Raw genomic sequence first — 22,129 nt, forward strand, 5'->3', positions numbered from 1 at the left:
TCTGTTCTTCAGAAAAATCCTCCAGCTCCTGCAAATTTCAAATCTCCATATTTAAACTCTTTCCAGCAGTGACTGTATTATTTTGAGATCTATCTTTTCACACTGAGGACTAATAAAAAACGTTCAAACATTCACTGATGCTCCAGAAGGAAACACGATGCATTAAAAGCCGGGGGGTGAAAACTTTGGATGATTTTTTTTTTTTTGTAAGTATTTTTTTTGTAAGTAATGTAAGTATCTTCTGTAGTTTCCGAAGGGCAGTTATAAATTTAAAAATATGATCTTAAAAAAGAAAGAAAAAAAAAAAAACCTGCACATTATCTTTTTGTTCAAAAGTTTTCACCCCGACTACATTGTGTTTTCTTCTGGAGCATCAGTGAATGTTTGAACCTTTTTAATAGTTGTGTTTGAGAACCAAGCATATGTAAACTTTTGAACTATTTTCTTTTGAACTATTTGAACAATTCAGCTTTTTTGTTTGTTTGTTTGTTTGTTTGTCTTGGAATTTATGTAAACATCTGTTATGTGAAATCGTTTATTCAGGACACTAAATAAAAATAACATTCAATTTTCATGATTCTTCTTATTTTGTTAAAATTATTAACATTTTTGCATATTCTGCAAGGGGTATGTAAACTTTCAAGATCAACTATACCTTTTAAGGTACCAATATAGACCCTTCAGATACAAAGGTGCTGAATTATATCACAAATAACCCACACTGTTACTGTAAGTGCACATTATCAGTAGACACAAAGAGGAATTTTATCATTGTGATAAGAGCTTCATAATGCACTGTTTTTGCTTGCTATTGAATATGGATTTAAGGGCTTAAATAATAGTGATAGCTAAGTAAACAGCAGTAATTATTTCAAAGATAATTTCATATGTAATGCGTAGGTGATCTGGTGATCATCTCTAAACTCTCTCAGTCTCTGATCATGGCTTCATAATCACCATACAAAATCACTGCTGTGAAATAAAAGTCAAATCAGAGTCGAGGAGGTAAATGGAAACACCTGTGCAGGAAACGTTGAGGTTGAAGGTCACAAGCTAGAAGCTAAACACACACACACGCACACTTACTTTACAGCGTCTATGAGAGTTTTATCAGGTGATAAAATTAATGTAGCAGTGACTTTCTATATGAGTCATGTTGTTTAAAGGGGAATTAAACCCTTATAACCGTCTCATGTCTTCCTAACACAAAACTAGTTATACAACATAAAGGTCAGGTCACCTATGCTACATCCACTTTTACAAGGTGTTTGGATATAAATGTGTGTTGGCAGTGTGTGAACACAACCACCCTACAATGATAAAAATTCACCCACTACATTTTTTTTTAAATCCCCATTAAACCAAAGCACTCTCATTAGACAAGCCTACCCAATTTCTTCCTTCTAGTCAACTTTACATTTAATATGCTTTGATACATCACTCTGTAAACAGCCACCCCATTCAGTAATGACCATCTGTGACTTACTCTCTTTGTGGAGGGTGTCAATGATTGTCTCCTGGACCATTGCCAAGTCAGCAGTCTTCCCCATTAGTGTGGTTTCAAAGAACAAGAGATACCCGGAATTTATACTGTAGGGATGGTCATTTAATGAAACTCAAATGTAAGTATTCTAATATTTTGAGATACTGGATTTTGGACTTTCATTAGCTGTACGCTCTAATCAACAAATTAAAAAAAAATGTGTTTTACTTTACATGTAGGGAATCTAGATTCTAGAATATATGAAAGTTTCAGTTTTTAAAGTAATTTACAATAAAAAATTTTTTCGTGATATTCTAATTATATGACCAGCACCTGTATACTAATACTAAAACAATAATTGTTTTGTCTGTGATTCTCACCTCTGGTGTCAGCAGTTGACATATTGATATTCTGTTCTCTCCTCTGTCTCTTTCTTTAGTGTTCATTCGATCATCTTCTCTGACTCCTGACGTCTGTCTGTTCATTCATCAGTTCTGAAACTGTGTCGTATGGATCTCTGAACACCTGCTATGAGTCACAGGTTTGATTCCAAATGAACAAATGAAGAGTTTATTTGCAAAAACAGTTAACTCCATTTTTATTAATTCTCACAAATCATGTTTTTTTATTGTGCATTCCAAGTAATATCAATCAAACTGCAGTTGGGTTGCTGTGATTAAGTAATAATAACTCTAAAAAATACAGGCCAATTAAAAAATTAAAGTTCATTGAAAGTATGTTTTTTATTAGGGCTGGACGATATGGCCAAAATTTATATCACAATATAATTTTTAATTTCGGTCGATACGATATAATTCCGATATCGATATGAACTATATAATAGCCTCAGAAAAACTGCCAAGAACGGCCACAACGGATGTCTGTACCTACAAACGTCTGAAAAATGAATTTGCCAAATCTATGAAATCTCTTCCTATAAAACTATATAATATTTTAGAAATAAAAACAGTACAAATAAATTTATGTTCAGCTTTTATTTGTATTTAGCCTTCATACAAACATAAAATAAACATAAGACTCACTCACTTTAGTAATAATATCTTTAACATTAAACTATAATGTAGGCTGATTTTATTAGGCTATGCTTAATATAGATTAAAACAAAAGTGCTTCAGCCAAGATAAAGATTGTGAACAACAAAAACACATTGCTGGGGCAGGGACGTTGTTGAGTGTAGGGGTGCAACGGTTCAAATTGTTCACGGTTCGGTTCGTATCACGGTTTTAGGGTCACGGTTTGGGTACATGCTATTAGCACATACCGAACCCGTGACCCTAAAAACAGGACTACTGTCAAATAAAAATAAAGAAAATAAGAACAAACAATCAAACTACAAGCGACATCACAAATAAGTACAATAAAGCAAATATTCAAATAAAATAAACAGTGCTTTTCAGGTTTTCCAGGTATCTAACAGTAGCTTGCAGGTACAGAAAATGGATAAAGTAATCAAATATAAAATAACACTGCATATTATCTTTACTGTATAAAATAAATAAAGATGAATCATTATTGAAGTTACAAAAACTATTCAGTCAAGAGCAGTGAGTGATTTCTTTGTTATTTGTTGTTTGATTTAACATTAAAGTCCCTTTAAGACATGCACAATCCAGTACATATTACACATGCAATGTCTTTCTCGACTGTTATACGTTCACTTAAGACATAACCGACTATGTTTGCTAGGATACTCGACAAGACGGGCATGTTGACATAATTTTTGTATGAATTTGTCCGCCGAAGCGCAAGACTTGAAAGAGAACTCAGTATTTGCGCGCTGACTGAAATAAGCCTGTGCGCGCTTCGGATGAGCGCACACAAATCTTCTCACAGCGCGCGAGCTCTCTTTCGCGTCTTGTTCTGTTTAAATCAGCCAGGCTTAAATTAGTTTAGTTTAAACACAGATAGCAACGTGTGCTGTTCAGGTCTCACCTGCGCTCGCGCGCTATCAACACCCAGGTGATGACGGCATAAATGACAGGACATTAGAGCATACGGCACTAGCTATTAATAGTTTACAAAGAGTGACTGTTTTGTCCACGCTTTTTGATTATCATTGTTGTAAAGTTTTGCGCATCCATCGACTGAAACATACATTATCTGAACTGTCTATTTTCCACGTTGCTATTTTAAACAAACCATATTAACCAATAGATACGCTGATGGCAGCGTGTCTCTGTCGTGTACATCATCACGCAAATAGCCAATCGCGTTCTGCTCTTTCTAACCGCTGCGCCTCAAGTCAGTGAGAAATGCTGTAATGTATATATCGAAATACCGGAAATGTGTTTAAAAATCATATCACCGTTATCGAAAAAAAATATATCGCGATATATATTGATATTGAATTATTGTCCAGCCCTATTTTTTATATATATATTAAAAGTTTGTTTTTTAGCAAAAGCAGATAACTCCAATAGTTTTTGGCAAAAGCAGATAACTCCACATTTCATGTTTCAGAGTTAAACAAAACCCAAGTAAGCTTTGTTATTGCATTTAAAACACACTCAAACACACGTGTGCACACAAACGCGCGCACACACACTAACAGATTGACACACACTAACACACAGACACACACACACACACACCCATCCACTCACTGTGTGCGCACAAGCACACGCACATGCACGCACATGCACGCACGCGCGCGCGCACACACACACACACACACACACACTAACAGATCGGCACACAAGTACACTCTCTCTCGCACACACACACACTAACATATCGGCACACAAGTACACTCTCTCTCGCACACACACACACACACATACACACACACGCAAAAGAACAACCAAGGTTTTAGCATGTAAGTAGTGTATGGTGTTCAAGGACTTACAGGAGTCGAAATTATAAATCCTCGATCACTTTTAGTCAGCTTTGACAGAACTTCCCTCAGCTAGCGCGTCTTTTTGAAGTGACTCATGCGGTGCGTTCCAAACGGGATATATCGCCCTCCGAAGGGCACTTCGTAGTGAAAATAATCATGGCCGCCATGTTGAAGGGTCGTTCCAAACCGAAGTGCTCAAAACTGGCCACTTCAAAGGGCCCTTCGGAATTGAGGATTTCGAAGGGTACAACTGATGGACACTTCAGGCACCTATGATCCTTTGCACAGGGAAGTTCTTTGACGTCACAGAATGGGTATGGAGGTTATAGGAGTTCGATTTTACCTATAAATGTATATATAGTATTTTTCTATACTACTGTAATATTTATACGAGTTAGATTTGGTACATTATTATGGTCAAAATGACATTGTACTTCAACAAAAATAGTTTACAGCTCCCTTTATCAGTCCATTCAAATGTTTAAAATACATAGACACATAGCCTACATGCGATAAACCTAAAATAAATAAATAAATAAACTAACGCTAAACAAATGGCGCAGCTTGCACAATCTACTCCTCTTTGGTTGTCTCGTTAAGATGATGCAGAAGTGCGTTCCAAAAGAAGAGTTTTTTTGACCCCTACACCCTTCATCCCTTCGAAGCTCTCACTCCGGAGGGTAAGCCCTTTGAAGGGATTAGGGCATAGGGATGAGCCCTTCCGAATGGAACGCAGGGATGGAAGTGACTAGAAGCCTTGTCACCTGACCTGAATACTGTGCGCTGATTCGCTAAAACGGACTTATCGGTTTCTGTACAAAAACAACAAGGGCGCTTGTCGGCTTCTGCTGTAAAACGTGAACTTGCGATGCCGTACAGTGGACAAAACCGGCTTTTCTGACAAAATAGATTTAGATGAAGATGCCATGGACGTGAAATATAAAAGTGTTTTTGTAGGCCAAGCCGGAAGTTTAGCGGCGCACGGGTTCCCTCGATCGAAAGCCTATGCATTTTTCTCATAGACTTTTGTAAAATCACAACAAATAAGCTCTATGTTTAACAATGGGTTATGACACTTACATGTTTTGTCTATCAAGATAATCTTTACAAGTTAACACAACATTTGTACATTTTGATGCCTAAATAAAGTGGTCAGATATAAAAGCTAACAGTAGGCTATAAACGGACTACAGCACACCATGGTCGCGGATCAACGTCACCATCACCAAGCTTCTTTATTTAAAAAAACAACTTTATTTAAAAACATGCTCGCTGATTATGATCTGCGCTGTGTATGAATACTTCTCCACTTTTTCATGAGAAATGCTGTCCAAATGTCCTGTTTGTCATGATGACGTCTAAAGTCCCTGCCAAAGGAAGTAGTCCCATTTAGCAACTTGTTAGCAACCGCCGTTTTTAAGACACAATAAAGGTTTAAAAAAATCACAAGCAGGTTATAACTGGTGTGTTTTATGTCATATATCAAAACATGAAAATATTTAGAGGCTTTGTTAACCACAGACCTTAATTCAGGCAATTTAGCAAAAACCCATTCAAAAAAACCCATTGACTTCGGGACGATGGAACAGGAAGTACTAAAATGCTAACTCGCTTACAGGTTTTGCCTACAAAAACACGTCATCTCTGAGGTACTTTATAGCGTACCTTGTTGGCAAACATTATTTACACTAGCTCCACCCACCAATGTCTGGTTGGGCCACTCAAATTTAAAAAAAAGACACACAAAATTCAATGTCTTCAGTTGCGCAGTGGTATCGAGTAACGCTAGACCTGGCCTATAACGCGATTGACACAAGTTTGAATCCGCCTTTTGCCAAGCTCGCTTTTATTTATTTAAAAAAAAAAAAAAATGAAAATAATGTTCTAAAAGTGGAAATAAACTGTGAACTAGTGTTTAATAATATTAAAAGTGTTTATTAGATATGGGAAGGTGTAGGGAGGATTTTCATTCTCCCAATAAGGCAGCATCCATTTAATAATTGTAATAAATATAATCATTATAAGGACAGTCCCCAATTACTCAAAACTGAGTTGACTTTGCATTCAAGATGTTTTTCCTCTTCTGGACTCATATGATTATTGTTGCTCCACTCTATGCAAACTATTTACTCTGTGAAAATATTATTTTTTTTTCTCCTTTTTCTAAATAATTAAATTAAATGAACTTGAGAATTTATCTTGTTTTGTTTGTTTTTTCTTTTCTTTTTTTGAGTATTGATTATTGTATGTAACGGGTGGCTTTAGAGCAAACCGGGAAAAGTTTAAATTTGACACTCTTTATTGTCTGGCGCCCGAACAAAAAAATAATTATAATAATTTTGAGGTTAAAAATGTACAGTCGGGTGTCGCCACACTCTATGATATTATTACATCCTGTTAATGTACAAAATGATGAGGTGCAAATCTGTCAATATAATTTATAGATAGCATCTGTATTATTTACACTTATTGCAAAGAACTGCTTTTACATGGTGTAAATAGAATCTATCGCTACTTTCACCAAGTGTGAATAGTATATCGCTAAGAAAATGCTGCTATTGTCACTTAGTATAAATAGAATATATAGTTATTTTGTTAGTGTAAATAGCTGCTGCCGAAATATTCTGTTTCCAGCAGCTTCACATTATCAGCCCAGTGTTTTTTTTTCACATCTCATCTCATTTCTTAGGTAATTATTACTTCAGTTACATCAGTAAACAGCAGGAAAAGTTTCATACACATTGAATTTATACATTTATAAATACCTTGTATGTGTTAAATGTAAGTAAAAAACAAGTGTCATGTTTCTGTGATTTTTAAATTGAAAGTGAAAATATAGTGTTGTTTCTGTCCTCTGGCGGTGAGACTGTTGAACTGCAGCTCCATATATTGTAGTTTAGTACATGCAGGTGTGCTATTGTTAACTAACTTGAAAATATGAAACATCTATTATGTAAATAATTATAAAATATAAGAAATGTATTACATTATAAATTTCTGTATATATGTGTGTGTGTTTATACTGCATGAGTAAATATATCTACAATATATTACACATGCAGTACCATATCTGATCACATATACATCTATATTTTATGAAGTGTATTAATATAAAATTACATGCATTATGATATATTAGTAAATATATTGTCACATATTTTTCAATATATAAAAAGTGGCAATTCCTTATGTATTATTCAATATATTGTAATATATTTACACAATATATTATTCTGTATATTTTAAAATATACTGTTATATCATTTCATATATTGATCATTCATATATAGACAAATAAATTTTCTTTCCTTAAGGGTGTACTTCAGTGTGTGATATACATTAGACAGTAATGTCTTTGAGTAATGTTTGTTTGTGCTTCTCAGCATGTCTTCAAGAGGATATTACATATGAAAACATAAAACTAGTTGTGAAATCTTCATACTCATGGTGAAAAAGTGAACTGCATGACAGGTTACACTGTCCCACTTGTCCCACTCACATATTCCCCACCCACGGGTACATGCCCCCGGAATAACTGGAGCTACTGGTTCTGTCCAAAAGTTTATTAGCCAGTCATCTCCCTTGGGTGAGGGCTCAGGCTAGGCAGCAGATTTAATTGGGGGCTCCGGTGAGGCAGACTGGCAAACTGGCCAGGGCGCTTGTATTTCTGAGGGGACTGGTTGAGGAGAACACAATTCTTTTTGACCCTCTTTTTAGCCTCTAAAAATCAGAATCATTCAGAAAGAGAATCAGATTAATTGTCTCGACTAGGGAAAAAAAAACATGCAGGTTCACAAAAGCAAATCGTGTCCTCGTCCAGACCTGCCAGAAAACAAGCGTTAAGCGGGGCATCTGGCCAGTTCACCAAGTAAGCAAGCTCAGAAAATTCCTCCACATACCTCTCCTCGAAGGGCCATGGTGGGTCAGGTGCTTTGGAGAGCCACAGTGGGTCAGGTGCCTTGGAGAGCCTCTCGGAAATCTCTTTGGGACTCTTTTTCGGATTCTGAAGCTGGATAGTGGAGTGGAGTGGGCTCGTGGAGTGGAGCAGGCTCGTGGAATGGAGCGGGCTAGTGGAGTGGAGTGGGCTCGGCATCAGGAGCGGAGTCTGGAGCGGGCTCGGCAACCGGAGTGGAGTCTGGAGCAGGCTCAGCAACTGGAGCGGAGTCTGGAGCGGGCTCGGCGACAGGAGCGGAGTCTGAAGCAGATACATGGGCTGGAGTAGATTCAAGGGCTGGAGTGGGCTCTGGGGTGGATTCACGGACTGGAGCAGTCTCATGGGCTGGAACTGTCTCTGGGGCAGATTCATGGACTGGAGTGTGCTCTGGAGTGGATTCAAGGACTGGAATTGATGTGTGCGCAGCCCACACACACCAGATAGCTGTGACCATAATGGCCAGCGCTGCAATCTCCTGGGGCTCAGGCATGGTAGCCATCTCATCAGAAGGCTCAGGGGAAGTGGCCATCTTGTCCGTAGACACTGGAAGAGTGTCCATCTTGTCCGTAGACACTGGCGGAGCGGCCATCTTGTCCGTAAACACTGGCGGAGCAGCCATTGTGTCCGTAGACTAGTGTTGCACGATATACCGGTACTAGAAAGGTATAGCGATACCCTGCTTTTAAAAATGGTCCGGTTCTTCATTTTATTAGTACCGGTACTTTGAGCGACCATCTAGCGACCAGCCGTAGACAAGGGATGATGGGATGAGACTTTGACGGGATGAGACTCTGGGTGAACAGTGGAGACATGACGTGGCTCTGGGCGATCAGCGGAGACGTGACATAGCTCTGGAAGATCAGCTGAGATGTGACGAGGTTCTGGGAGGTCTGCTGAGATGACATTGTGACGAGGCTCTGGAAGATCAACTGTGACTTGACTTGACTTGGCTCAGGAAGATCAACTGTGACTTGACTTGGCTCAGGAAGATCAACTGTGACTTGACTTGGCTCAGGAAGATCAACTGTGACTTGACTTGGCTCTGGAAGATCAACTGTGACTTGACTTGACTGAGGAAGATCAACTGTGACTTGACTTGGCTCAGGAAGATCAACTGTGACTTGACTTGACTTGGCTCAGGAAGATCAACTGTGACTTGACTTGGCTCAGGAAGATCAACTGTGACTTGACTCAGGAATTGCGGCCATCTTGATTGGAGACTCTGACAAGGCAACCATGTTGTGAACTGGCTCTGGTGAGGGAACACCGGAGCTTGTTGAAGTTGGCCCTCCCTCAAAAAAATTCTTTGAACTCTTAAAGCTCTCTTCCTCTTCCATGGTGAAAAGTGAACCACACAAAATGAGGGCATAGTCCATAAATTCTCTTAGACTGCATTTAAACTTCCCTTCTGGAAACCAGGGGCCCGTTCTTCGTACGTCGCTAACTCAGTTAGCTGGATTTGATTGTTGACGATTTGGCATGATCTTGGATCGTTTGGTTCTTCGAAGCTCATCCTAGACTTGCTGTCATAGCAACAGGTCCGTAAGCTCAAACCTGCTCGGGAGCAGGCTTATTTCATGTAAACAGGATTAGATTGCATCTTTTTAAGCGGAGGTGATGTTTAAAGTCTGTCCCAGCCTCTGCTACTTTCCCACAAGAGTACCCTAATGTAAACCAGGGACAATAATAATGATTTAAAAATAAATGTGCAAATAACACTATAATGCCGTGTAGTGTCATAATATAGACACCGACAGTTTTACTCTGTGAGAGATTCATTCGTGAGGGAATAATTACGTAATATTTTTTATTGGAGTTTTACACACATGATGTACAGATGTCTATGCCATACATGCATTTGTGCATTTGAACCGCGACATATATTATGGGAGTGGCTTGATGAAGCGCAGGAGATGCAGATAACTTGATCTTGACCCTTAAGAAACTTTAATTAATGCTGTCAAATATGCTTCAAAGGTAAATTAGTTGCTAATTACAACATTGAAATAAAAAATTGAATGTACAAATAATAGAAATTGTGAATATAGCCTAAATAATTGGGTAATCATGTAAAAATAGTGCACATTTCATTTATCTAACATTTATGTCGTTCTTCTGTCATTTATTCACTTGGCTGTTTCCTTATAAATGTCTAGAAATTCGTCAAGTTTTTCGTCAGGTGTCTTTTCTCATTCTATGATGTCATTACGTTGCCGTCTTGACTCCAGCCAATCTCTGCATTGCTGATCAATGTTTCTACTATCGATACAAATCCCCTTTTAAGCCAACACATGAACGCGCAATTATCTCAGATAACTCAATCCAGCGATACTAATCATACACAACAGGTGTGTTCGAAGAACCCAATTAGCCGGATCATGATTAGCACGATGATATCATCTTGGATGTGTCATTTGATCTCGGATGTAATAAACGACGTACGAAGAACGGGCCCCAGGACTTTATGGGCTCATTTAGTCCAAAACAGAAAATGTCCTTTAAAGACACATCATCAAATGGAACTTGATAGGATAACTCACAGTGGGGGAGATATTATTACTGTGGTAGATTGAAATAAAGTTTTGGTCTGAAAGCTGATGTGAGAGCACTGGCTGAAATCACTGCTGCGACAGTGGGGTATGAAGTTTTAGTCTGAAGGCTATTGAGAGAGCTGTGGCTAGAATCACTGCTGTGTCAGTGGGGAATAAAGTTTATTGTTCGCGGATTGACAACAGACCCAGAAGAGAAGACAATGTTGAATAAAGTCGTAGTTTTTGTTATTTTTGGACAAAAATGTATTTTCGATGCTTCAAAAAATTCTAACTAACCCACTGATGTCACATGGACTACTTTGATGATGTTTTTATTACCTTTCTGAACATGGACAGTATGCCGTACATACATTTTCAATGGAGGTACAGAAAGCTCTCGGACTAAATCTAAAATATCTTAAACTGTGTTCCGAAGATGAACAGAGGTCTTATGGGTTTGGAATGACATGAGGGTGAGTAATAAATGACATAATTTTCATTTTTGGGTGAACTAACCCTTTAAATATAGAAATATGCAAACAAAAACAATGCTTGTCCCCAAAACACTGCTTGCATACAGACTCTGGTCTACTCACACTCAGCTCTGCAAGACAATGCTTGTGAACTAACTTCTCCAGCTCTGTTTTGATTGAGAACAGTATGAGTATGAAATGTTTTCTTTAGTGTTCATTAATACACTAAGTAAACATTTAGACAGTGGTCAGAACATTTTGTCTTTCATCTCTTGACCTGCATGCATGATTTGTCCAGGGATTCAATAAGACGAGGGAAAATGTCATGATCTATATAAGCAAATACAGCATTAGGCAAAACATTTTTATATATTTTTTTTTAACTTCAATTTTAATATCATCATATGAAATAGTAAAGTTGTTATTTCATTATCTGTATATCTACAGCTAATTTTATCTAAAAAAAAAAATCAAGAAAAAATATCTGTAAAATTCACCACCACAAAAACAATACAATTTTGAATGAAATTTTGTTAAAAGTGTTCTCAAATGCTGTTGAAAAAGGTTCAGACCAAACACCAAAACACACTTGTAGCCAGTCAGCAGTGAGTGTCCACTCATGATGGGGGAGGTGTCTGTGTTGCATGGCGTTTGTGAGTTTGTGAGTTCTACCACAATAGAGGTGGGCTCCCTCTGGGTAGGGACATGTTTATTTTGGTGATTTAGAAGATAAACAGTTTTTCTCAGAAATTGCATACTGCACATTTAAATGTAGCATTTTATGAGTAATTGAATCTTGTCAAGCTCTCATATTTGCTGAGATGCTGATGACTTCAGAATCTGTCATGTGTAATAGAAACTCTTACTGTGATCATAGGAGACGTAAATTTCATTCTTTCCTTTTCCTATTCTTCTCCATTAGATACATTGATCCAAACTTTCAATAGCATCCTGTTTTGTGTATTTTTTCCATTTATGTGGAATCTTCCCCTTCCCCTGAAATGTTTTGCTGTAGCATTTTTCCAGATCTTTCTGGAATCTGCACACAAACCACTTCCAGTAGGGCAGATCAGAGAGATCAGGGGTGATGCTCCATTCTGCATAAACTCCTCCTGCTGTGCTGTATTCTTTATATTTAAACTGGCCATCCGGTGTATTAAAATACTGATCACTTCCCACTAAACTTGTACAAATATCAGTACAAAGATTCTGTGTTAAACCGTGATATGTGCCATTAATTCCATCCACTCTGTGGAAAGCAACTCTGTGATCTTCATGATGGTTTTCTATGTTGTTGGTGCAGATGGCTTTACAGAACGGACACTGAACCCAACAACACTGACAGAAGTGATCAATCAGAAGCTGATGTGGCCTGAACTTATAGTCTAGATTTACTAGAAATGTCTTTCTGTTGAATCTACTGCTGATGTCAGACATTATAGCAGGAAGTTCCTGTCTTATCACATCTTCTAGGAGGTTGAAATCATCAACATCATCATGTTTCACTCCACTGAGGTCTTTTTCAGAAAAGATCAGCTCATCTGAGAGCTTCTGTGTGAAACTCCTCAACCACAAACCAGCATCTCCTCTGTTCACTTGAACATGTTCAGTAGATTCATGTGCTGCTTTCATGATCTTCTGCTGCAGGAGTTCAATGTTCTTCTTCATCTTGGGTAAAACATTGACACTGAACTTCTGAATGATGTACTGACTGACTTCATCTCTGATGAAACTCTTGAAGTGATCTCTGGGATTATGAATGTAGTTCATGTATTTGTCAAAATCTTCATTTTCAGCCAGTGTCTTCAGGATGTGTTTCTCCAGATTTGATCTGTTTCCATTCAGTGATTCACAGTTTGATCTGATTTCATCTTTCAGATCTCTAGCAGTCTTCTTGTAGACACTCTGCTCAATGGGCTCTTTCAGTTTCTGACAGATGATCTCACCAAAAATGGCAGCTGATGTTGCTTCATGGAGGTGTTTCTGGAAAATATTATAGTATTCTTCTCTCTTCTTCTTAACATATATTTCAGGATCATTGGCTTCTCTGAACATTCTGTGTTGGTCAGTGATCATCTTGTTTGCTCTCTTACAGATGGAATGAACCAAGTCCATGACAAATTTACTTTTAAACACATATTTCACTTGTCCTTCCTGATGTTCTTTTACTCTTGTCCTGATGTAATCTGCGAGTTGTGGAATGCAGCTAATGTTGTAGCCCATCTTTGAAATGTTAAATGACTGAATAATTTTGTCTGCTTGCTGACCAACATCTGTGACTAATGATCTTATTTGGGCTTCATCCTCTTTAGAAAGAGCATAAACAAACCTCCCTATAGCTAATTTGATGGCATTTTTAAAATCTGTAAATTCACTGGACCGGTTTTCCTTTACATAATCAGAATAACTTGCCACAGAAAAAATATCCCTGCTCTCCATCCAGTGATTGAAAAAAACACCTCTATTGATGTCACTGTGGTGCTTTTTCACATCTCTCATTATGTCAATGTCTTTGATTGCAGGAGTGTCTTTGATGATCTTCTTCACACTGTATTCCAAAAAGAAATCAAACTCTTTCTTCAGTGTTTCTTTATCATTTGCTATATCTTTGAGTTGTAAGGCAAGTTCTTTGCTCTTTTCATAGAGAATGTTTTCATGATCTGTCCTCTGAGCATCAATTATTTTCTTCAGGTCTTGCTGATGAAGAATCTCATTTAATTTTCTATTTGTGTCTCTTACAATGTTTTCCTGAATCTCTTTAATTTTGATTTCAAATGATGTTTTCCACTGAATCAGTAAATCTGCATCTGTGTCTTTCTCAAAGAATTCAGACATTGATCTTTCCACTTCTCCACTTGTCTTCTTCAGTTCTATTTGAAGATCAGTTTCCTCAACCTCATGGATTTCTTTATTTTCTATTCTGTTGTACAGTTTGTTCTCAGTTTCCATCATGGCACTACGAAGACTCCAGGACCACTTGTTGTATTCAGTCTCTAGTTTCCTGTAGGCTGTGACCTTTTGGAGTTAAAAGCAACACAAATCATTCAATAACCTTTATTGTTAGAGTTTGGCAAGTTTTGGTGGGTTATTATTTCTGTTACATTTTTTTTTTAATAACAGAACTTGTACTGAACACTCACCTGTACTGAATCATCAGTTTTAGAGCACATCTTCATCTCTTTACTCTTAGTAGGTCTCAGATATTGATAGTCAGAAATCTGTTTCTCCCTTTCACTTCTTTTATCATCATGCTCTTCTCTTTTCTTTCTCTTTTTGCCACGATGCTGTCTTTCTTCCTCCATCATCATCTTCATAATCGCTTCTTCATGTTTGCCTACCAGTTCTTCTCTGACTCTGTCTATCAGGATCTTCATCTGTTGTTCTTGTTTTTCTCTCTCCATCTCTCTGAACATCTTACATGAGTAGAAACTCTCTCCGTTCACTCTCACCATGTTGTCTATCTTCTCCAGTAGATCAGATACATGTGTTCTGTCTCCAGTCTGATTATTATTAAACACCTGGTATCTGTTTCCACACACTTCAATCAGATTCATCAAAGGAGTTCCAGGTTTTCCTAGAAACTGTTCAATGGTTTGGTTCTTCAGATCATCTCCTCTGGTGAAGAGCACCATGGTGTACATTAAAGATTTCTCTCCAAACGTATCTTGGATGATCTTGACTGATGTTGCTTCTTCTTGAGTAAATCGTCCTAAATTGAGCACAATGATGAACACATGTGGTCCAGGTAGAATCATGTCAATGCAGTTGCTGATTTCTCTCTGGATCTCCTCATTACTCAGTTCAGTATCAAATATTCCTGGTGTGTCGATCACAGTAACGTGTCTGCCGTTGATTTCAGATGTTTCTCTCTGACACTTTTTAGTCACTGATTGCTGAGATGTTTCTGCTTTAAACGCATCTCTTCCTAAGATTGTGTTTCCTGTTGCACTTTTCCCAACTCCAGTTTTTCCCAGCAGCACAATCCTCATTTCATCTTCACTCTCTGTTGAACCTGTAAAAGAAGAATTCCATAAGTCCTGAAGACCTATTTAAACAATTTAAAAAATCCATTTGTCCTGGACAAGTATTGAGCCCTTCTCAGTGTCATTTGGAATCAGAAATGGGTTCAAGTTAATCAAAAAACCTTGATTAACTGAATCAGGTGTATTAGGACTAAACTTTGTAGGAAGGTAGATCTCCAGGAGCATTACTGTCTTAGTAATGCAGTCCACTACATTCCATGAAAGTCTGACATACAGTTGTTAAATGGGACAATCTAGCCTATGGAATTGTTAACCCTGTTTCCTAGCAACTGTGACAGCTGACTGAAAACAAAACATGGTTCACAACCTGTCTAACCATGTTCAGCTTGGTCCATTTATGTACGTAATAAAAAGTATATAAAACTACATACTACATATCGTCGCTGTCCGATGAAAACCACGTATGTCCATTTTGCCGATTTTGAGATTTTTCGATGGATTGAATGTCCAGGTTCATTTCCGTATACAGTATGCTTCACATATCTAAATGGCCAATGAAAAGTTGTGAAATCATGTCATCTGATTTTCACGTATATCCATTCGGTGTCAAAGCTGTCAATCACGCCGCGTATCTCCCGCCCTGTGGAAGCATCTCGCCGGTCTCGTGAAGTTTCATCGAAGCTCAGCACTGGATAGTCGAATAACACTGTGAGGTTACATTGCCAAATAAACATAGCCTGGTGAGACAATGACTTTCCTTTATCGAGGTAAACGTTTCCCCCCTGATGCCAGACGTACGTCTAGGAGTGACAAAATTACGGTAGGACTGTGCAAACAAAGTATCTGTCTAGCATTACCATGTCAGTGTATTGATTCATTGTCCCTTCATAGTTTGCAAGAGACATTTAATAAATTTATAATTAATATTAAATAAACTAAGCGTATTTAATAAACTAAGACGTAGGCTATTAATAAACTGAGCGTATTCATCTGTCAATATGAAACGCGACTTGGCCATTCTAATTAATGATCGGAAGAACGTGTATCGACCACCGTTATTGTAAAATATGCACGTATGTCCATTTAAACTCAATTTTGGTCAAATGTGGATTATATCATTATACTGGCAAGAATATGGTTACATGTAAAGATGCCGTACCAAGTATGACAACGCTACATTCAACTGCTTTTGAAATACGGTGTTTTTTTCACTTCCTGAAAAGTAACCGTTTTGGACATACGTGAGTTTCATCGGGCAGCGACGATATACTATCTATAAAATCTACATTTGAACATTTTTTTCTTTTAAAATTCATTCGTTCTATCCTTCATGGCTCAGGAATAAAAGATTGTGGGCTGCATTTGAAGGACCCTTTAAAATGAGAGAGCCTTTATCACATTGCTGTAATTCAGTTAGCCCTGAATTGGGATACAGCTATTGACTTTATGATCATTACCTTGAAAATGAGTGTTTGTCTGTAGTTTTTTCATCTGTGCATCAAAAAATGTCTCTGTGGAGAAAAACTCTCCTCTGTTTTCTCCCAGCATCTTCTCAATGTTCTCCATCAATGTGGACACTTGTGTGGCGGGACCAAAGAAATGATGTCGTCCTCCAAAACCCTCAATGACAGACTGTGTTTCATCATTGAGTTCAGCTGTCTGATGCTCTGAACTCTGCATTATGAGGATCATCATGTGTTTGTTGATTCTTGAGCTGAATACCCTTTGGATCTCCTCCATTTCTGATTTGTCTTCATCAGTCATTGGAGCGTCAGGAATAATGAGGAGGAAAACATGAACTCCAGGATCACAGAGAAAAACACAGCGGAGAGTCTGACGCACCATTTCCTCCTCTGAGAGACGACTGAGAGCTGGAAGCTTCACCAGACTGATCAGACGGCCATGAAGCTGCACGTCTCTCTTCACACACTCTGGTCTTCTGTCTTTCTGCTGCAGGATCAGCTCTGATATGGAGGATTTTAATGTCCCGTCACGACCACACACAACCAGATTCAGCTTCACACCCTCTGAAACCGTTAAAGAAATTTAAAACACTTATTATAGTTCATTTATCACAACAAATATCATCATAATATTATCCCACTCATATCTTTTTGTGGCCTGTTGAGTTAAAAAAAAAAAAAATCGATGAACCTTCACAATCCAGGTGACGTCCATTATTCATTTGCACAATGTCCTCAAACGTCTGCAGAAGATCATCAGGAGAGCTGCTCCTCTGAAGACTGAAGTGTCTGTAGAAGCATTTCTGAATGATCTTCTGTAGGATATCATTGGTTTCAGTTGGCTCTTGTGTGGTGAGCACCATGGTGTGTTGATAAACCTGCTCAGAGAAAGAGTCCAGCACCTTCTCCACACACTCCTGATCTTCCGCTGAACACTGATCATGTTTGAGGACCAGAACGATCACATGAGGTCCTGGATCAGACAGAGACACACACTCTCTCACTGTCTGTGTGATCTGATGATCTGAGATGTTTGTCTGGAGCAGCTGAGGACTGTTGATGACTATCATGTATCTGTCCTTCAATCTTCCTCCGACTCTCTCCACAACATCTGGACGAGCTTCACTGTCAAACGCTGCTCGTCCCAACAGGAAGTTTCCCACTCGGCTGTTTTCTGACATGCTCTTCCCCAGCAGAATGATCCTCAGATCACTGACTGAAACAAACACATGTAACAAGTCAATTACACCAAGATCTAACAATATCTTTAACATCACAGTTAAAGAAATATTAATAAAACTGACCAGTTGGATGTGTTTTTGAGGTTAAATTTATCTCTTTTGTATTAAAGAAGATAAACTGAGCACAATTTCCACAAGCTCTGTTATGGTTATGGAAACGTAAAAATGTCCAGTTTTCTTAATGTTAAATGGACATTTTTTTAAGGTTAGTATGATGCTCCTGAAGCATTCTTCCAACTTAATTTTTTATTAACAACTCAACATTTTAAGAACGTTACATTCCAAAGTTCATAGAACATAACTTAAAAGTTAGAATAATATTCCTGAAACATTCTTTCAATTTAATTTTTAGCAACTCAACATTCTGCACAGCAAAATCCTCAGAGTTAAATGAACACTATTCAATGTCTAATGCAGTGGCGTTGTACTTAAAATCCGTCTGTCCGAGATGAAAAACAGTCTGCACTGCTACAGCACATATGGTAGATTACCGTTTATCTTACATGCACATTTCACTAAATGCAGATTCCCTTTCATGGGAACAGTTGATGCTATATATACACATATATATCTAGATAGACTCTATAATGGCGGAAAAAGACACTAAGAAGGACAAGCAGCAGTTTACAAAGTGTGTGCCTCCCTGCAATCGATTCATCTCGGGTGGGGACTCACACGAGATGTGTGTAATCTGCCTGGGAGTTGAGCACGCACAGGCAGCTCTCGAGGGAGCTGTCTGTGTTCACTGTGAGCGGCTCACTCTCGGAGTCCTGAGATCGCAGCGGGCAGTCTTCGAGGAGAGTGCTGCGGCCGGTGTTCCTCGATCTGGTCCCGCCGCTGCCGAGGCACAGCGAAGGCTGCATTCGTGGGGATCACAAATGGATCTGGTAGAGAGGGTTGAGACGGGCTCTGCCTTATCTCTTCCCTTACCTGCCAGACCCAGTGTCTCTCCTCTGGTGGTGGAAGCACGCGCTGCGGTTTCTTCCCCCTAGAGAGAGGCACCGGCGCTCAACGTATCTTCCTCCGAGGAGGTTGATGTGGTAAGCGTCGAGGCTGTTGATGAGGAACTGCCATCTTCATCTCCAGCTTATGAGGAGCTGCTGGAGGTAGTGACTAGGGCAGTCGATAAGCTGAAAATAGACTGGCCCGCGAAGAGGAGCGAGAATAAACCAAAAAGTAAACTTGATGAGCGCTTCCTCCCCGCACGGTCAATACCCCAGCGTCAGGGTCTGCCGTTCTTTCCCAGGTGTCGAGGTCGTGGAACAGACCAGTGCAATATTGTGTGTTCAGCCCCCAAACATCCATCTACAGCAATATTATGGGGCTGAAACACAACGGCTATGGGGCGATGCCTAGGGTTGAAGAGACGCTTGCGAGCTATCTCTCGCCCGAGTCTGCATTGTCCCTTAAGACCCCGACATTGCCCACCAAGCCTTTAAAAACTACATCAGGGCTGGTGGGCAAAGCTTATTCGGCAGCAGGTCAGGCTGCAGCCTGTTTACATACGATGTCGATTTTACAAGCATATCAGGCTGACCTGCTGGGGGAAATAGATGAGAGTGGGGAAGTGACATTTGAGTCTATTCAAGAGCAACGCAAAGCAACAGATCTAGCTCTCACTTGTGGCTCAATTTGTCGGATATGAAAGATAAGGACAAGAATATCCTTATGGATGCGCCGCTGTCTCCTGCGGGCCTATTCGGTGATGCAGTATCTACTGTCGTCGATAGGTTCCAGGAGACACGCAAACAATCAGCGGCCTTCGAGAGGTTCTTCCTGTTGTCAGGGTTTTACAGCTGTTACTTCATTGTTCCAAAGAAGGATGGAGGGTTGCGTCTCATCATAGATTTACGGGTGTTAAATCGATCTGAACAAAAATTAAAGTTCAAGATGCTTACACTCAAACAGATTATCCCACAGATCAGGTCCGAGGACTGGTTTGTGGCAATAGACCTGAAAGACGCATACTTTCATGTATCCATCCATCCATCCTCATCACAGGAAGTTCCTCAGGTTTGCTTTCAGGGGCGAAGCTTACCAATACAGTGTTCTTCCCTTCGGCCTATCTCTATCACCCCGCACATTCACGAAGTGCGTGGATGCAGCTCTGGCTCCGCGGAGGCTCCAGGGCATCCGCATACTGAACTATATTGACGACTGGTTGATTTTAGCTCAAACAGAACAGTTGGCAGTTCAACATCGAGATGTTATTCTGTCACACATGAAGAGGCTTGGGCTGAGGCTCAATGCCAAGAAAAGTGTGCTGGTTCCAAGTCAAATTACCAACTATCTAGGAGTAGTTTGGGACTCCACCACGATGCAGGCATATCTATCACCTGCTCGTGTGAGTTCCATTCTCGGGGCCATGAATGGGGTGAAGTTAGGCCAGTCACTCACTGTCAAACAGTTTCAGAGACTGTTGGGTCTTATGGCAGCTGCGTCCAACGTGATACCTTTTGCCCATTGTCGCGTAATGCTTACGACAGATGCTTCCCTCATGGGCTGGGGGGCGATCATGAGTGGTCGCTCAGCTCAGGGTCTATGGGAGGACCATCAGCGTTTCTGGCACATAAATCGGCTGGAAATGATGGCGGTATTTCTTGCACTAAAATACTTCCTCCCAGACCTGAGGGGCCATCACGTGTTTGTCCACACGGACAACACGGTGGTGGTCTCATATATCAACCAACAGGGGGGTCTACGGTCTCGTCAACTTTGCAAATTGGCCCGTCGGATCATCCTGTGGTCCCCGGAGAAGCTCCTCTCACTGAGAGCAGCCTATATTCCAGGGCATCAGAATGTGGGGGCAGACGCCCTGTCAAGGCAGGGGCCGAGGCCCGGGGAGTGGAGATTCCACACCGAGGTGATGGAGCTCATTTTGAAAAAGTTCGGTCAAGCGGAATTAGATCTGTTTGCTTCGGGAGAGTCAACCCAGTGTCCACTGTAGTACTCCCTAACGCACCCAGAACCTCTGGGGCTGGATGCCATGGTACAGACGTGGCCCCGTACTGGCCAACAAGGATATGGTTCTCAGATCTGATATCTTTATTAGACGGCTCCCTGATGGAGCTTCCTCTCAGGCAGGATCTCCTGTCTCAAGCGGGCAGGACAATATTCCATCCTCGCCCAGAGCTATGGAAACTGTGGGCCTGGCCTCTGAGGGGGCCAGGCTCATAGATTCCGGTCTCCCAACTGAGGTTGTGGAGACCATCCTTCACTCCAGAGCTCCCTCCATGAGGAAGTTATATTTATATAAATGGAAATTGTTTTGTTACTTGGTGTAATCAACGCAGTACGGACCCCGTTCATGCATCTATTAGCCTTGTGCTTCAGTTCCTTCAGGAAAAGTTTTCGGAAGGGTTATCTCCTTCAACATTGAAGGCCTATGTAGCAGTCATTTTGGCTTATCATGCTCCTTTGGGGGGTTCCTCGGTGGGTCGAGACCCTCTTGTCATACGCTTCCTTCGTGGTGCACTGAGGCTGAGGCCTGTAGTACGTACAAGAACTCCAGCCTGGGACTTGGCTAGAGTGTTAGAGGGGTTAGCTGGGGCTCCCTTCAAACCACTAGAAGTTCCAGAAAAGTTCCTCACTTTAAAGACCATCTTTTTTTTTGGCAATCTCATCTCTTAAAAGAATAGGAGATTTACAAGCCCTATCGGTTGCTCCTTCATGTTTGGAATTTGCGCCTGGTATGGTTAAGGCTTTCCTTTTACAAGTTCGGATCAGGAGAAACTTAATCTGCTCTGCCCTGTTAGGGCTCTAGATACATATGTCCACAGAGCTGCCCTGTGGCGTAAAACAGACCAATTGTTCGTGTGTTATGGGTCCCCTAAGAAGGGGGGCCCAGCATCTAAGCAGAGAATGAGCAAGTGGGTGGTCGAGGCCATTTCACTTGCCTACGAAGCAGCCGGACAGCAGTGTTCACTAGCGGTCCATGCTCATTCTATCAGGGGTATGGAGGCCTCAAAGGCATTGTTGTCAGGAGTCTCTATGAATGATATATGTGATGCAGCTGGATGGTCATCCCAGCACACATTTATTAGGTTTTAGAACCTAGATGTAAACTCCATTCCAGGTTCCTCAGTTCTGTCCACAAGATAAAGACAGGTACTTGGTTCTACGGCGTAGTTGGGACAGCGTTCCCATAACGTCCCATAGCGTCGA

General features: G+C 40.0%; 2 protein-coding genes across 2 annotated transcripts; both read right to left on the reverse strand.

Moving 5' to 3' along the window:
• Positions 1 to 7,649: 7,649 nt before the first annotated feature.
• On the reverse strand, positions 7,650 to 9,300 carry LOC125262601 (nematocyst expressed protein 3-like). The gene is made up of 2 exons (XM_048181446.1): positions 8,124 to 9,300; positions 7,650 to 8,047 (listed from the first exon to the last, which is right to left on the reverse strand). The coding sequence occupies exon 1, from the start codon at positions 8,891 to 8,893 to the stop codon at positions 8,408 to 8,410; it is 486 nt and encodes a 161-aa protein (XP_048037403.1). The 5' UTR covers positions 8,894 to 9,300; the 3' UTR covers positions 7,650 to 8,047; positions 8,124 to 8,407.
• Positions 9,301 to 11,246: 1,946 nt separating this feature from the next.
• Positions 11,247 to 18,037, reverse strand: LOC125262569. The gene is made up of 4 exons (XM_048181401.1): positions 17,416 to 18,037; positions 16,719 to 17,288; positions 14,419 to 15,290; positions 11,247 to 14,293 (listed from the first exon to the last, which is right to left on the reverse strand). Exons 1-4 carry the CDS (start codon positions 17,996 to 17,998, stop codon positions 12,197 to 12,199), a joined length of 4,122 nt encoding a protein of 1,373 aa, XP_048037358.1. The 5' UTR covers positions 17,999 to 18,037; the 3' UTR covers positions 11,247 to 12,196.
• Between the last annotated feature and the right edge of the window lie 4,092 nt (positions 18,038 to 22,129).

Source organism: Megalobrama amblycephala, linkage group LG1 (genome assembly GCF_018812025.1).
Source record: "Megalobrama amblycephala isolate DHTTF-2021 linkage group LG1, ASM1881202v1, whole genome shotgun sequence".
Classification (NCBI taxonomy): Eukaryota; Metazoa; Chordata; class Actinopteri; order Cypriniformes; family Xenocyprididae; genus Megalobrama; species Megalobrama amblycephala.

Excerpts from the sequence above, each read along its gene's own strand:
- LOC125262569 (XM_048181401.1), bottom strand. The coding sequence starts at position 17,998 with ATGTTAAAGATATTGTTAGATCTTGGTGTAATTGACTTGTTACATGTG. Across the intron at positions 17,289-17,415 it reads ACGTCACCTGGATTGTGAAG|AGGGTGTGAAGCTGAATCTG; the intron begins GTTCATCGATTT and ends TAACGGTTTCAG. Across the intron at positions 15,291-16,718 it reads GACAAACACTCATTTTCAAG|GTTCAACAGAGAGTGAAGAT; the intron begins GTAATGATCATA and ends CTTCTTTTACAG.
- LOC125262601 (XM_048181446.1), bottom strand. The coding sequence starts at position 8,893 with ATGGCTGCTCCGCCAGTGTTTACGGACAAGATGGCCGCTCCGCCAGTG.